This window comes from Brassica napus, chromosome C9 (assembly GCF_020379485.1).
Source record: "Brassica napus cultivar Da-Ae chromosome C9, Da-Ae, whole genome shotgun sequence".
NCBI classification, from domain to species: domain Eukaryota; kingdom Viridiplantae; phylum Streptophyta; class Magnoliopsida; order Brassicales; family Brassicaceae; genus Brassica; species Brassica napus.
Genome location: NC_063452.1, coordinates 26,558,713 through 26,575,886, shown reverse-complemented (window position 1 = coordinate 26,575,886; position 17,174 = coordinate 26,558,713). Strand labels below are relative to the sequence as shown.

At 34.5% G+C, this 17,174-nt stretch overlaps 2 protein-coding genes across 2 annotated transcripts; both read right to left on the bottom strand.

The window, feature by feature from the left end:
* Positions 1–2,112: 2,112 nt before the first annotated feature.
* On the bottom strand, positions 2,113–3,573 carry LOC106349890 (equilibrative nucleotide transporter 3-like). Its single transcript, XM_048767800.1, has 4 exons — positions 3,522–3,573; positions 2,969–3,105; positions 2,563–2,868; positions 2,113–2,226 (listed from the first exon to the last, which is right to left on the bottom strand). Exons 1-4 carry the CDS (start codon positions 3,571–3,573, stop codon positions 2,113–2,115), a joined length of 609 nt encoding a protein of 202 aa, XP_048623757.1.
* Positions 3,574–6,932: 3,359 nt separating this feature from the next.
* On the bottom strand, positions 6,933–9,649 carry LOC106351408 (equilibrative nucleotide transporter 3). Its single transcript, XM_013791213.3, has 8 exons — positions 9,489–9,649; positions 9,245–9,349; positions 8,991–9,146; positions 8,756–8,899; positions 8,104–8,209; positions 7,847–8,019; positions 7,327–7,743; positions 6,933–7,245 (listed from the first exon to the last, which is right to left on the bottom strand). The coding sequence occupies exons 1-8, from the start codon at positions 9,528–9,530 to the stop codon at positions 7,132–7,134; spliced, it is 1,257 nt and encodes a 418-aa protein (XP_013646667.1). The 5' UTR covers positions 9,531–9,649; the 3' UTR covers positions 6,933–7,131.
* Between the last annotated feature and the right edge of the window lie 7,525 nt (positions 9,650–17,174).

The following is a 17,174-nucleotide window of genomic DNA, read 5'->3' as shown; positions in this document are numbered from 1 at the left end:
TATACATATAATTATGGACAAAATCATTTGCTACTCACTTAAAATACATATCAAGCTCTTGTTTCTTGCATTAACAAAAGTTGCATCTAAAATTTCTAAACAACAACTAAATTAGTGTATTTATCTCCAAACCTATTAATATTTTAATCTTTTTAAAAATTAGAAAACCAGTAAAGTTAAAATATATTTTAAATACGAAAAACTTAAACAATGAATAATTTATTTATTTTTTCTTCAAAATTTAAATATCCGAACCCTACCCAAAATATCAGAACCCAAACATAAAATACTCGAACCTGAACATAAAATACTAGAACCCGACTCGAAGTGTAGAAATACCCGAACGGGTTTTATATATTTATACTGAAATATCCGATACGAACCCGAACTTGTATCTGAACGTGTATCCGAACGCTCATCCCTACGATATATGGTCATTTGTATATTGCTTGAAAAAAAAAGTTAAATCATTGATAAGAAAATTTTCAAAGTGAGACTTTTACTTTTTTAGTAATTTATAGTCGTTTTTAAAAATTCAAAATATAACATATAAGAAAAAATCTAATTTTTTTTATTATATGCTTAATGTGATTGTTTAATTTCTTTACGTAGTATAAAATTGAACAAAAAAAAGGTTATAAAAATTGTTATCAAATATGTATTATTCTTTTTTTTTGTCACTTTCAAACATGTATTATTCATAATCATTAATTGTCATATATATGTTAACTATATTAGGTAATTCCGTAGCTTTTATTTAAGGAAATAAAAAATATTTTTTTGTACAATACTAATTAATTTGATAGTTAGTTTAAAAAAAAAACATAGTATATGTTTATATGGACCAACTTAATTTTCTAACAATTCTAAGAATCATTCTCGTGATGACACGTGGCTACGAAAACATGTTGTAAAGCTTCAAGATTAATATATAAGGGATAATAATGGAGGATTAGTTATGGAGGACATGCACTATGGTCCATGCAAGCATTGTACTAGTTCAAACCAAACACATGATGTATTACAAAAATCAACTTAAGTTTTGTTGTAGCTACTAATGAGTTATTGTTTGGCTCAGTTTTAGGATATGTACGGCCTCAGTCCATAGTGTTTTGGTTATGTAAGGCTACTTAGCCCACTAGGCATTTGGTTGTACACTTTGTTTTCTCAACCTTTAAATAATATCTTTTATAAAAAAAAAAATCCATAATCTTGTACCTGGTATTGTAAGACGGGTTAAAAATAGAGTATTCTGCTATGTTAAATTCAGGGTTCTAAAAATCGGTCTAGGCGGCGCCTAGGCAGCAACTCGGTCCTATCCGAAACGATTTTCTTAAAATTCGATTTATACCGATTTATATGATTCAAATTGGTTTAAACTGTTCTAAATCAGTTAAAATTGGTTAAAATCGATCTAAAATTGTCTATATATGTTAAATAAAGCAATAATATTATTACAAATCTACAAATTTGTCTATTTTCTTCTGTTTTGTATATCTATTTTTGATAACTCATCACAATAATTTTATAATTAAACTTAAAAACTAAAATATATTATACAAATGTATTGTGTATATATGTTAAATAAAACAATAATATTATTACAAATCTACAAATTTGTCTACTTTCTTCTGTTTTGTATATCTAATTTTGATAACTCATCACAATAATTTTATAATTAAACTTAAAAACTAAAATATGTTATACAAATGTATAAAATATATAAAATAAATCAACAATTTCCTAACGCCTAGGCCTCGCCTAGGCCCCGAATAATCCGCCTAGTCGCTAGTCCTCTATAAAGCGCCTAGTTACAGCCTAGCGACTTTTAGAACATTGGTTAAAGTTATATAGTTGGAAACATAAATGAATAGTATACTATCTTCAACATCTCTAGTTCCATGTGTTATGGTTTGTTTGTCATTTCTTTCAGCTGTTTTATTTTCTTATGGCGGTTGTAGCAAAAAAAATTACTAGCAGACAATTATTCTTTTCCACCCCAGATATAGCAAATGTAACTAAATATACTCCGGTTTCAAGGATAATATCATATAACAAGATTAGAAGCAAATAACAATGTTCTTGTTTTGGTGAATGAGAAATGAGGAGTAATCAGAAGGCATTCTTCTTACCAATAAGCCATAGCCAACCCAAAGAAGTTCCTGCAACTATTCCTCCTATTAAGAAAACCACGAGCAAGTTCCCTAACGCATTCTTCTCCGGACCCTTCACAAAAATAAAATAAAATTTTATTTAACAAAGTCAGAACAAATATGAGACCGATTATCCATTGTTTTAGTCTCAAACAGTGCTGTATTTTTTTGCGTTTGCGTTTAAATATTCAAACATAATGTTTTTTAAAATTAAAACCACACATTAACATTTGTTTACTTGTAAATAAGCAAACGAAAATAAACAATCAAATCTTTCTCGATATACGTAAAAATCAAATAGCTTACATTGTAGCCTTTAGGAGCAGTGATGAGAATGCAAACATTGAAATGTCCAGTCGTCAATCCCAATAAAGAAACGAGCATAATCATCCATCCTTGATCACCATACTTTGTAGAACGCCGGGATGAAGAGAAAACGTGACAAAACCGCAAGGGTGAGCCCTTTTCTGTTCTCAATCTTGAGCCATTCCACCAGCGGTGTGTACCTCCCAACCATGTTCCCACAATTATACATGGCTACTAGGACAAGCGCATACCAAGAGCCTAGCCCGTGTTGTCCCGTGTTCTCATATAAGAACCCCGGAAAAATGGATAATGATATAAGGTAGATGAGTGTTAGATTCACTGCATAGTCTATGTTTTGAACTAAGAGCTCTTTGTTGCTTAACCTTTGATTATTGGAAACATCATCAGTCTGCATAGAAAAGAATCAAGACAACTAAACAATGAATAAGGTGAAGAATCTTTCTAAAAAAGAATCAAGAAACATATATTCATGAAAAATCTGAATTTACCGAATATGATTGATTTTGGATACCAGCAGCAGCAAGATCAGCATTAACAGTTTTAGATCCTTCAGAAGCCACTTTTCTTCGATAATAATTAACGATGGGGAGTTTCGGGAAAACATACGCGTAAAGCATCAGAGAAACTGTATCAATGCTGAGATCGCTAAAAATATCACTGCAAAAACGATAAGAAAAACAAGTCTCTATAATAACACTTTGAAAACTTTATCATCAAATAGCATTCAATAGTAAAAGTTTTTGAAAATATCAATTATTTGACAAGAAAAAAAAACTAATTTAAGCTAACTCCTAAACTCTAATCCCATTCCTATCCTCTAAATACTAAACACGAAATCCAAATAAAATTTTAAAAGTTTTTTTAACTTTTAATAAATATTATTTTAGAAATTGTTTCCTTTGTGTACTATTTTTGAAGAAAAAATATGTTGTCGTGCTAGGGCATGGTATTTCTCAAAAAAAAAAAAAAACGCAAAACAAGAATTGAAATTCGTAAAGACTTGGAAATTCTCATATGGTTTTCAAAAATGTTAAAACTCACTTGCTCCTTTGCGTAAACCGTCGTTTGAGTTTTCAAAGGCTGCTTTAGTCATTAGCCTAAAAGCTGAGGTTAGAGCCAGCTGCACCCATACCAGCAACGAATGACTACGAAAAAAAAAAGAAGATGCGCCCTTTCTCAAAAAGAAAAAAAAAAACAAGAAGATGCATCTCTAGTTTGTTTAACCTAAAAGAAGATCTTAAAATACGTTACAAATACCTAGATTAGTTCAGGGCACATCAAAGACAAATCACCAATCATTCCTCTCCATGAACGGTAGCTTCTGCGAGGCCAAAAGAAGCAACAATTGCGCATAAACCAATATAAGGTCCGATTCCACCACGTCCTCTTGTAGTCAAATCCAACTGTTTTTAAGTTTATTAGAAATCTTGAGTCCATAATCAAGATCAAGTTTCTTTATTGTAAGATAAAAAGAGACATAATTAAGGTTTTTACTTACAACTATTAGCAATAACGTGGATATTGTGAATATAATGTAACCGATCAGGTTACGTTTCCGGGTATTTATTTTTGATTCGTGGTATGCAAGAATCACAATCGTTCCAAGTGCAAACGGCTGGTATACAACTGTTAGCACCCTTGAAGGATGATAATCCTACAAAGAAACATAAAAAATCTCAACTTTTTTTTCCTAAGATAACTAAAACAATTAACCAAATAGAAACCGAACCGGGAAAACATGGTAGTAGTAGTCTGCGATAGTGAGCATATTGTTCCAAGAAGCGAGACATCCGATTCCAAGAATACAACATGTGACCTTTGCTTGAAACTTCCCCTATTTATTTTTTATAAAATTTTAACAAATAAAAAAAGCAAGAAGTTTGGGTTTTACGATTAAAAACAATGAAAGATCTTTGGATCTGAGTTTCGTGTGTTGTAGAAACTTACCTGGAACCTCTGAGGAGCTTGGTTCTCGTATCCGTCGGCAATTTCAAAACAACATAAACCCTGTTTCAAGATTCAATTCTTTTTTTAACTAAGTTTCAAGGTTCAAGTATTGCCTTTACCAGAAAAAAAGAAGAAGATTCAAGTATTGGATTCAACTCAAGATACTTTTTATTTATTTTTTAGGTGAGGAAAAAGCTGTCATGGATGTTGGAACCTTGCAAAACGTTTTGCGGATTTTTTAGAGTCAACGGGTTTGTTGATTCTGGTACGATCAAAGCTTTCATGTAGAATCAAAACAAGATTCTTATAACGTGGAGACAGGCCCGTTCCTTCTATAAGGCACATAAAGCATTTGCTTTAGGCCACAAAATATAATTGTAATTGGAAGGCCACATTTTCTAAGATGTTAGTTTTGTTTAATAGTCAAATTGTTCAAAGGTTAACCTATTGGTTACTGTTTGAACCATTCTCTAGCAAACTTCTATTTCTTTTTGTTTATAATTAATTTTGAACAACATATTGTTTGTATTGGAGGGCTACAATTTCTTCAAAGCTTGAAGCCTCTCAAAAGTATGGGACGGCACTGCGTGGAGATGAGCGAGTTGAACGATTGCTTGAGATAATCTGAATCCCATATTAAAGAAATCTAGTGTTTGGAATTTTCTGCTATCCACATGAAAGCAAAACTGAACTATAACACCCTGTGTCTAAAGTTAGTGGGCTTTTAACGCCCGCTCACTCGATCTATAGGTTTTATATGTGTGACAGACGGTCCGTTAATTTTTAGACTAGAAAGACTTGTTTACTAGTTTTACTACATAATTTTTCTTCGTACTTTGGTTTCATACACACGATATCGCATATTATTTTATTGTATCATTCATTCTTCTAATACTCCAATTTAAGCACGATTAATTCTTGAGTTCTTTCTAGATATATGTGACCTAAAACAACTTGCTAAACGTGTCTCTTTTGTTCCCATGCTTATCCCGTCGTATTGTGATACCAAAAGCAACTTGTTGAACATGTCTCTTTGGTGCCCATGTCCCAATCCGTCATTGTAATGCCTAAATATTGTTTTAGTTAAAAGTCAAAAAAAGTTTCAACTCTTTCACCTTGAAAGCATTAAGAAGAATGTTAACTACTAACAAGTAACATCAGTGTTTTCACCTATTTGCCGGGATCAAACTTGCATCCAAAAAAAACATCACAACAAACTTTCTAAAATTAATGCTTTCGAAATTCCTAATATTTTCTGGCACCTAAAATATAGCTTCACCAAACCGGCCTTAATGGTGCCAAAGCTCATATTTTGATTCCTTTTTATTTTCCCTTTCTTTTATTTCTTTCGCTCACCAATTAAATAAATAATTTCCAAGGTTAAAAAAGAAGAAGAACAAGGCCATGTCTATCATAAAGGTGGAGACCACAGATTTGCGAGTAAATGAGTAATGGCCAAAAAAGTGGAAATCGTAGATCTACATTGAAAGACATATATTTATAAAGTTCTAATATTTTTTTAAAAAAATGTGTATATATATATTCTTAAGGATGTAGTAACATTTTATTAGATTGCAATCTTAGAAAATGGGTATAAATATTTTAGTTATTTTATTTTAGAAATAGTTAACTATTTAGTTGAATTAATTAAATAATTAACAAAAGCTGTTAGACGACATATAAAGATTCATAGTTAATATAAAAATTCAAATTTGGTAATATCACACAGTATATTAAAATTATATCTAAGTTATGCTATTATTTAATAGTATTTATTCACTTTAATTTCTGAAATTTCATATATATTCAGAAAATGATAATACAAAATTTTATCAACAAGAACTATCTACTTTAACTAAAACTGATTGTTGTCTGCTTTCTTTTTCTTATGACTAGGTAATTCTATCATATTCATATACGGATCTAAATATTTATAAAATAATTAAATTATAGTGCTTAATATTCACTTAATTTTTGTATAAGTTTTAAATCGTTTTGTAATTTATATGAACAAAAATAATCTGAAGATTGTGTAAAATATAGCTATGTCGTTAACTTTTTATCTTAATTAGATATGTGGTTTTCAGTATAATAATTTGGATCAGTTCAATTATGTTTTGTACATTAGGGTTGCATCTATTTTTTCTAACTGAACCATAAATTAAAATCATATTATTTATGATTAAATTAAAATCATATTATTTTTAATTGCTTTTAATTCGGTTATCCTCATAACTTTGTAAATAATTTTTTATAGAATTATACATAATTTCATATATATTATTTTAGAAAAAGTAGAAATTCAAATGTTAATGATTTTGAAGTTGCATTAGCATACATAATAAGTAATATTTTGAAACCCCATGCACACAAATAGATCATCAAGGCACACTTTTCTGAGCGTTTAAGGCGCTTTAGAACAAAAGCCAAAGGCGCGCACCTTCTTCTAAAGCATAACCTCGCTCTAGAGGACCGAAGTGTTTGGGTCTACGCTTTAGTGTGCTATGACGGAGAAAAGAGACTTTTTAAAACTCATGGAAACACACACAGAACGCCATTTTGCTAGTTGTACTTACATAAATTAATACTTTTAACAACCTCAGATCCGTGAGAAGCAAACAACAATAACAGAAGTAAAAGGATCATCTACCACGTCAACAATCCAAATCAAACTTCTTTTACACTCTACTGGTTTGATAAGTAATCAGAAGGCATTATTCTTACCAATAAGCCATAGCCAACCCAAAGAAGTTCCTACAACTATACCTCCTGTTACAAAAACCACCAGCAAGTTCCCTAACGCATTTTTTTCTGGACCCTTCACAAATATAAAAAATAAAATTTCTTTTAACAAAATCAGAACGAATCCGTAATCTTTATTTAATAAAAAATAGATTACCTTGTAGCCTTTAGGAGCAATGATTAGAATGCAAACATTAAGATGTCCAGTTGTCCATCCCAAAAAAGTAACAAGCATAATCATCCATCCTTGATCACCATACTTCGCAGTGAAGTAAAACGCTGGGATGAGGAGAAAACGTGACAAAGTTGCAATGGTGATCCATTTTCTATTCTCAAACATGAGCCATTTCACCAGCGGCGTGTACCTCCCGATCAAATTCCCACAGTTGTACATAGCTACTAGGACAAGCGCGTACCAAGAGCCTAGCCCGTGTTGTCCCGTGTTTTCATATAAGAACCCCGGAAAAATGGATAATGACAAAATGTAGGTGAGGGATAGATTCATTGCATAGTCTATATTTTGATGCAATATCTCTTTCTTGTTTAGCCTTTGATAACTGGAAACATCATCAGTCTGCATAAAAGAATCAAGAAACTAATCCATGAGTAGTGAAGAATCTTTCTAATAAAAAAGTTCAGAAAAATGAATCAAGAACTTTTGAGGAATCTGAGTTTACCAAATATGATGGACTTTTAATACCAGCAGCAGCAAGATCAGCAGTAACAGTTTTAGATCCTTCAGAGGCGGCTTTTCTTCGATAATACTTAACAATGGGAAGTTTCGGGAAAACATATGCGTAAAGCATCACGCAGAGAAACTGTATCAATGCTGAGATTGTTAAGAATATCACTGCAAAAAGGGAAATAAAAACAAGAAATGAAGTTCGCAAACACTTGGAAACTCTTATATGGTTTTCAAAAATGTTAAACTCACATGCTCCCTTCCGTAAACCGCCGTTTGAGTTCTCAAAGGCTGCTTTAGTCATTAACCTAAAAGCTGAGGTTAGAGCACCAGCTACACCCAGACCAGCCATGTATGACTACAAAGAAGCAAGAAGATGTATCCCTAGTAAACTTTGTTTAATCGAGACCGAGATCTTGTCATACGTTCCAAATGTAAAGAAACTTTGATAGTCCTTAGCCTACCTCAAGACCGTAATATACGCCAAGAACCCGAGAAAATAATACTCTCTAAATATGAGAAAAATATGAAAGAACTCTTGAAAATACGTTTCTTTTTTTAAAAATGTTAAAATCCCTTGAAAAATACTTATAGAACTTATGACAATTTCTTTATTTGAACTTGTTTTTATTTTGCTTGTTTACCTTCATGTACATGTTCCAGATGAATTAGGAAAAAGCTATTTATAGGTTCTAAAAGTACAAAATATCTTGTAAAAAAATTATCTCAATCTCTAAAAATTTCTAGCATAATATCTTGATGTTTTAATTTTAAAAAAATTCTCTAGAACTTTTTGATGAGGTGGCGAAAATTTAAAATATTTCTAGAAAAATTCTAGAGCTTGGGGTTGGTTCAATAGTGAACTATTAAGCTATGAACCCAAAATAAGCTTTATCTAAACTACCTGGATTAGTTCAGGGCACATCAAGGATAAATCACCGATCATTCCTCCTTGAACGGTAGCATCTGCGAGGCCTAAAGAAGCAACGATTGTGCATAGACCGAGATACGGTCCGATTCCACCACGTCCTTTTGTTGCCAAGTCCAACTGTTTTTAAGTTTATAAGAGTCTTCAGTCCATAATCAAGATCCAGTTTCTTTATTGTAAGATAAAAAAGAGACATTAGGTTTTGACTTACAGCTATTAGCAATAACGTAGAAATTGTAAATATAGTGTAACCAATCATGTTGCGTTTCCGGGTATTGATTTTCGATTCGTGATATGCAAGAATCACAACTGTTACAAGCGCAAACGGCTGGTATACAAGTGTTAGTACCCTTGAAGGATGATAATCCTACAAACAACATACAAGTTTTCAACCAAAACAAAACATTAGATTTCAACTTTTTCTTAACGAAAACAGAATTTAACCGTACGGAGACAGAAACGAACCGGGAAAACATGGTAATAGTAGTCTGCAATAGTGAGCAGACTGTTCCAAGCAACGAGACCTCCGATTCCAAGAATACAACATATAACCTTTGCTTGAAACTTCCCCTGTTTTGTGTTAAAATTAAAATAAGATTCAGACAAACAACTTTTTGTTTGAAGATATTATAACAAGAATATTGGGTTTTACATTTAGAAAACAATGAAACATCTTTGGATCTGAGTTTTGGGTGCTGCGGAAACATACCTGTAGCATCTCAAGAGCTTGGTTCTCGTATCTATCCGCCATTTTCAGATTGTTGCAGATGGCTCAAAAGAACATATAATAAACCCTGTTTCAAGATTTACGTATTGCTTCGATCTTAAGATGATGTTTTATTCATTTTTTGGGTGAGCACTGCTTTCATGGATGTTGGAACTTGGCAAAAGCTTTTAAGGATTTTGTAGAGCAATTGGTGGATGTCCATAACCGGCCCGGTCCATAACCGGCCCATACACTTAGAGAGAGACGATCCAACCCTAGAGAGAAAGAGACGATCCAACCCTAGAGAGAGAGAGAGGCGGCCGCGAGACTTGGAGAGGAGAGAGAGACGGCTACAACTTGCCTATTTCCTAATTAGTTTATGTTTATGATTTGTAATTTTTTCAATTATTGTATTTCCATTTATCTCTCTTGTAAACCCTATATAAAAGAAACACTTATTCATTAATAATATATACAAAAACTTACAGTTCTAAATCCTAAGTTTCACAACACGTTATCAGCACGATAGCCTCTAACACCCTGAGCCTAAAATCAAATCGCTAAAACCCTAAAACCCTAAATGAAAAGGAATCTGCCTCGGAACTTCGAAGAGGCCGTTCTCCCAAACCGTGAGGACTCAGAAACAATCAAGATATCAAATCGAAGCCCTGGCCGAGACGAATCAGTCAGTGCAAACCGCTTGTCGATCTGACCACCGACGCGCCCTCACACACAGATACAGTGCACGGTGATTTGCTTTGGAACCCTAATCCGAACCCGACGATACCGACGAACCCTAATCCGTTCGCGACTTCGTTCCAGCTCACGTCCAAGACAGCTCGTGTCCCAGCCAGCTCGCGTCCCGATCGTGTCTAAGCTCGAGATTCATTCTTGGTGGTTCGGTTTCTACAAACAACTAAACTAAAGGTATTTCGAATTCTAAGAACATAATGAATCGAATATGGTTGATTGTAAAGAATGAAACCCTAAAATATAATCTCTAAGATGAAAGCCATAGGATAATAGATCAATCCCTAAGCGAGTAAATCGAAGCTCTATAAGTTTGATCCCCAAACCCTAAAAATCGAGATTGATCCATTGATCAATTAAAATCAGAACCTTAAAGGTTTTGAATCTCAAATCAAATCCATTTGATCTAAGATCAACTTTTTGAAATCCCTAAACCCTAATTCGAAACTATTGATTAATTAAACTGATTGATTGATTGATTGAGATTGAATTTGATCATACTGAAATTGAAATTGCTTGTTAATAAAATCAAAACCCTAAAACCCTAATTCTGAAAATCGATTTTGATTGTTTGAAATTGAACATTGATTGGTTGATTTGATCACCTAGAACTATTGTTATGATTGTTCAAACTCGAATCTGATTGTTTGGCTTGTTTAAACTAAAACCCTAATGACCTAGTTTAGATTATTTTAAAATCAAAATCTGAAACTACATATTAGGTTAAACTGTTCTAGACTTGATCATAATTGTGGCCGTGTGGCCTTGTTGCATTCATACCATAACTTAATCACAGATTGATTGCAATTACACTTAGACTTATTCTAGGAATGATGTTGAATTGAATCAAATAGCCGTGTGGCTTGATCTTTGCTTGGCCGATAGGTTTGCTTGTTTTGATTGCATCATGAACCGATAGAAACAAACCATGTTAGGATTGCAATTACACGACAAACTAAATGCATAAAAACAAACTAGTTTGCATCCATGGCCGTGCGGCTTGCTCATTGGCCGTGAGGCATAGATCTTGGCTGTGAAGGCTTGTTTGATTGTTTGAACATAAAACCCTAATCATTTAAACATTAAAAACTATTCCTAAAAAGATCTAAAAATATTAATCTATAACTTCAGATGTTGAAAATCAACAACCTTGATTTCGCTGCCCTAAATCTATCTGGAGACAATTACCTTCAGTGGGCGCTCGATGCTAAGATCATCCTGAAATCCAAGGGACTCGGTGAGTGTATCACCGAGAACAATAATGCCAATGAAAAGGATCGTTACAGAGCCATCTTGATCATTCGTCATCATCTAGCTGAGAGTCTCAAGGATCAATACTTAACCATTGAGAATCCACTAGATCTTTGGAATGAATTGAAATCGAGATATGATCACTAGAGAACGGTGATCTTACCAAAAACTCGGTTTGATTGGACGAATATGAGGATCCAAGACTATAAGTCTGTGGACGAATATAACTCTGCACTGTTTAAGATTTTTTCTAAAATGAAACTGTGTGGTGAAAGTATTACTGAACAGGATATCCTTGAGAAAACCTTTTCCACTTTCCATGCAAGCAATGTGCTGTTACAACAACAGTACCGAGAGAAAGGTTTCAAAACCTATGCTAATCTTATTTCTTGTCTCTTGCTCGCTGAGCAGAACAATGAATTACTAATGAGAAACAGTCAGATGAGACCACTTGGATCAGCTCCACTACCTGATGCACACGCTACAGAGGACAATAAAGAGTCCAACCACGTCCAAGGAAACAGCCAGCATAGCCATGGTCGAGACAAATCGAACGGACGTGGCCGCGGTTGAAGATCCTTTGGCCGCAGGCGAGGAAATGGTCGAGACCATGGACGGGACCGTGGCTCATTTGGACGAGGCCATGGTCGTGGCCGTGGATCTTCTTTCAGACCCCAACACTCGACTAAATCAGAGAAATACGTGTGCCATAGATGTGGAATGAGCAATTATTGGGCTAAGACTTGTAGGACTCCCAAGCATCTAGTTGACCTCTATTAAGAGAGCTTGAAAGGGAAGAATCCTGAAGCCCATATGACTTACCAAGATGATGAAAATGACTTCAATCATGAGAAGGGCGATCTTATGGATTATGAAACTTCAGATTGTCTAAAAAAAAAAAACTGAAGATTGATTTCGACATTTGTAATCTAAATTCTATGTTCTTTGTTTTGATGTTTTTCATTTCTATGACTTGTTTTATTAAAACTTAATAAAAGGAATGAATGATTTTTGAAAACGCCAATATGATTTGCGGGTATGGTACACATTAAGGGCTATGGCCAGATATGTATAAGGGCAAGCATTTAGATGCTTTATATTCATCCAGAAAAACCCATTGAAATTATATAGAGATATAAGAATGAATGGTTTCCATATTGAAACAATGGGCGAATGAAACAAAGAGTTCCTTCAGATATATGTATAAAATCGCCCAAGGCCATGATGAGTCCTAAAAAACTATACATGCATTCTCTATTGATCTAGACTATGCCAAGATCAGTATGATAGATGCAATAATCATGGTAACCAGAATGGTTTACCCACAAAATTATACACTTTATGGTATGACTGGATTGACCATTCTGGTCCAAAACATGATGCGAAATTGATATTGGAAAGGGCACAAAGAGTTATCCCATAGATCTCACGTGTGTAGCATGAACACAAGGGAAACTCATTAGGCCATGATGTCCCAAAGCACTTAAAGATTATAGTATGTCCATGAGGGGGCAGTGAGGACAAATCCGCACATGTCCATACTATATATATAGCTTGGCTGAATCCTTTTATAAATCTGTATTGGCCTATACCCATAGGTCCAAACTCTCAGTCCAAGGCTTGGAGACACACGAATTTACATGCATCTTAACTAATAAGCATCATACCATTAAGTGAGCATAGATATTCTCATCTCAAATTTATTACGGGTCATGAGCCAGACATATAACATCTTGAGATATTTGGATAAGCCACCACAAATATATGTGCCGTCTAAGATGGATCCTTAGAAGAGGATGAGGATGGGGATATATGTGGGATATGAACCCCCCACAAATAATGAAGTACCTTGAGCCAAATATGGGTGATCTATTTAGTGGTCAAGAACACGGATTGCAAAGTTTAATGGATCCGACTATCCAACATTAGGGGGAGAAAATAATAAGCTGGTAAGAGAAACAGAATGGCATCGACCATCATTATCTTGGCAAGATCCTCGGACTAAAGAATGTGAAATAGACGTCCAAAGATTATACATTTACAAAGCTAGCTAACCAAATACCATACACATTTGCTGACTCGAAAAAGAATGACTAAGTCATATATAAACCAGCTTGTAAAGCACCAACTAAATTGATGTCCAAGAGAGACACAGTCAAGTTGCTACAGAGTCTATACAAGATAGACCAATAAGTTCCAAAAGATAAGAATCCTCGGAAACAAAAGAGAAAGGTGCAAAGAATGATAAAACAAATCCGAGGTCAAGGAAACCATACCAGACATAGAGATAAGGCCGGCCGGCTCTAAGGTACAGGTACCAAACAATGTAGCTTGGGACGCCAAGCTGCAAAGTATTAAAGGTCCTGATAATAATGAATCTCAATCGATTATATCATGTCTGGAACATAATGGAACACAATAAGGAATGTCGACATAAGATACAAGGTAGCACTTGAATTTATGAATATAAGCGAGGATCATGAACCTACGTCAATATAAGAGTACGCACTCGTAGAACAGATTGAATGAAAACGTGGGGTTAAATAGTTTAAAGAAGAAATGCGTATTTGGCCATATGATTAATACGCCATATGATGTTAAAACCAGTGGATATAAATGAGTCTTGTGAGGAATAGAAATCGTGAGATATAAAGCTAATGTTGCTCAAGGATTCTCACAAAGACCAGTAATAGATTATGAGGAGATATACTCTCATGTGGTGGATGCAACTACTTTTAAGATTTCTCATAAGTCTGGCTATATAAGAGAGAAAATTAGACTTGCAGCAAACTGATGTAGTGACTGCATATTTATATGGTCTACCGGATAATGAAAGTACTAGAGGGTATTGAGCTAAATGTACAGCAAGTTCTCGAGAACAATATTGATAATCATCGAAATATATGATCTGAATATCCTAGGAACCTCTGGATACAATTTCCCAAGCGGTTGAATACCTTAAGAAAGAATTCGAGATGAAAGATCTCGGGAAAACAAAATTATGTTTGGGATTATAACTTGAGTACATAAATGATGAGATCCTTATGCATCAGATGGCATACACTGAAAAGGTACTCAAGAGATTCAATATGACCGATTGCCATTCTCTGACCAGTCCCATGGTTGTGAGGTCTCTCGGCATGGACACTGACCCATTCCGTCCCAAGATGGACGATGAAGATGACCTAGGTCCCGAAATACCATATCTCAGTGCCATAGGAGCTTTAATGTACTTCGCAACTCACACACAGCCTGATATAAGCTTTGCCGTGAACCTACTATCTAGGTTTAGCTCATGTCCGACCCATAGGCATTGGAATGGGATCAAACATGTTCTTCGTTACCTGCAAAGAACGAAAGACTTGGGTCTATATTATACTAACCATAACAAAGATGGTTTAGTTGGCTTCGCTGATGCTGGTTATTTATCAGATCCACATCAAGCTCGATCACAGACATGATATGTCTTTACACATGGAGGTATGGCCATATCATGCCGTTCCATGAAACAAACCATCGCGGCCACTTCATCTAATCACTCGGAAATCTTGGCCATACATGAGGCCAGCCGCGAGTGTGTTTGGTTGAGGTCGATGACCCAACACGTCCGAGCTGATTGCGGGATGGCCGAATGAAAAAAGCCAACCGTGATGTATGAGGACAATGCTGCGTGCATTGCCCAGCTCAAGGACGGTTACATAAAAGGTGATAGGACGAAGCACATATTGCCTAAGTTCTTCTTTACTCATGAGCTTCAGAAAGCCGGTGAGGTCCATGTCGTCCAAGTACAATCCAGTGACAATTCAGCTGACCTACTCACCAAGGCACTTCCTACCTGCACGTTCAGGAAGCTCACGCATCAGATTGGGATGCGTAGGCTGAAGGACCTCCACTGAGGTTCACATCAGGGGGAGTAGTACGTGTTGTACTCTTTTTCCTTCATCATGGTTTTGTCCCACTGGGTTTTCCTGATAAGGTTTTAATGAGGCAACATTAAGCGTATTATAATCCATGTATGGTTATGGCATCCAAGGGGGAGTGTTATCAATCAATTGGTGGATGTCCATAACCGGCCCGGTCCATAACCGGCCCATACACTTAGAGAGAGAGACGACCCAACCCTAGAGAGAGAGAGGCGGCCGCGAGACTTGGAGAGAAGAGAGAGGCGGCTACAACTTGCATATTTCCTAATTCGTTTATGTTTATGATTTGTAATATTTCCAATTATTGTATTTTCATTTATCTCTCTTGTAACCCTTATATAAATGGAACACTTATTCATTAATAATATATACAGAAACTTACACTAAATAAGTTTCACAACACATTTGTTGATTTTATTATAATCATAGCTGTCAGGTAAAATCAAAACAAGATTTTCATAACGTGGAGATGAGTGTTGAACGATCGCTTGAGATAGACTGAATCTCAAAATATTAAAAAAATCCAAAGTTTGATAGTTTTTTTTAACAGTCCATTTGAAAGCAAAACTTTCTCCCGAGAATAATGAGTATCGTACGTTTGACTGCATATTTTAAACAAAATTATCACATTTTTGTTAAAGAGAAAATACAATCTTATATTGTCTTATTGATCACCCATCGATTCATATACATTAATTACATCATATATAAGCCTTAGAAAAAATATTCACACAATGCGATATATGATAACTATATTAAGAGCCGTGCCTGAGATTTATCGGCCCTCAAGCAAAAAAAATTTGTTGGCCCACATATGTACTTATGAAACAAAATTAAAAGAATCCATGCCAAAGGTTCAAACTCACAACATTTATTTACACAAATGAACACATAACCACCTGTGCTGCTGAACATTTAACGGTATAAATTGGTCCTTTAAATATATAAACTCCATCTGAACTAAAAGCACATGCTTGATGTGCTTAGTGTCAGGCACGGCCCTTACTATATTATATTATATTTACATACTCCTCCCCACTCGCATAATGAGATACACGATGACTATATTATACGATATTTATAAGCTAAAAATTCGATTTTGACGTGTTGGTACACTGATACAGAGAGAGTGTTAGTTGATATGATTTTTTTGGAGTTTGGATTGTTGATAAGGTTCTTTGGAATTTGGTTCGTGCATGTTTAAGAATATGGAGTTTAATATGTTGTTGTTGTGTGTGATCTGGTACATGATCGTGTACCAAATCAAATCTTGGTGGAAAGAAAGAGAACTAAAATGCGTGTGACGTGGAGAGTTCTCATTGGAAAGTCTTGTTGGATGTGATTAACAAATTAGAAGATTCTCATACCTCGAATTGGAAAATTTAATGATAATACTTTTTTAGGAAAAATTATATTGCATAATAAGAAAGATTGGTGACATTTTTATCATGGCTTAGACTAATGGTTAAGTTAAGTTTTCAACGTTGCATTCTCAGATGAACACAAAAAGTCTTTAAGGTTTCAAAGGTAAGTGACTTGTAGACATGGTCAACTGGTGTTGAATCAAGAAGGTAGATTAAAAATTGGTCAGTCTGAAGTCGTGAGTAATTCAGATATAAATAGATATGTGTAAGATTGTTTAAGTGATTTTTAATAAATAAATATGTGGTCTCAAATATTCTTCCTAGTTTCGATTGTAAATATGTCCCAAAAATTTAATAAAAATGCATTTTATTTAAATCTGACGGAAATTAAGTCAAATAAT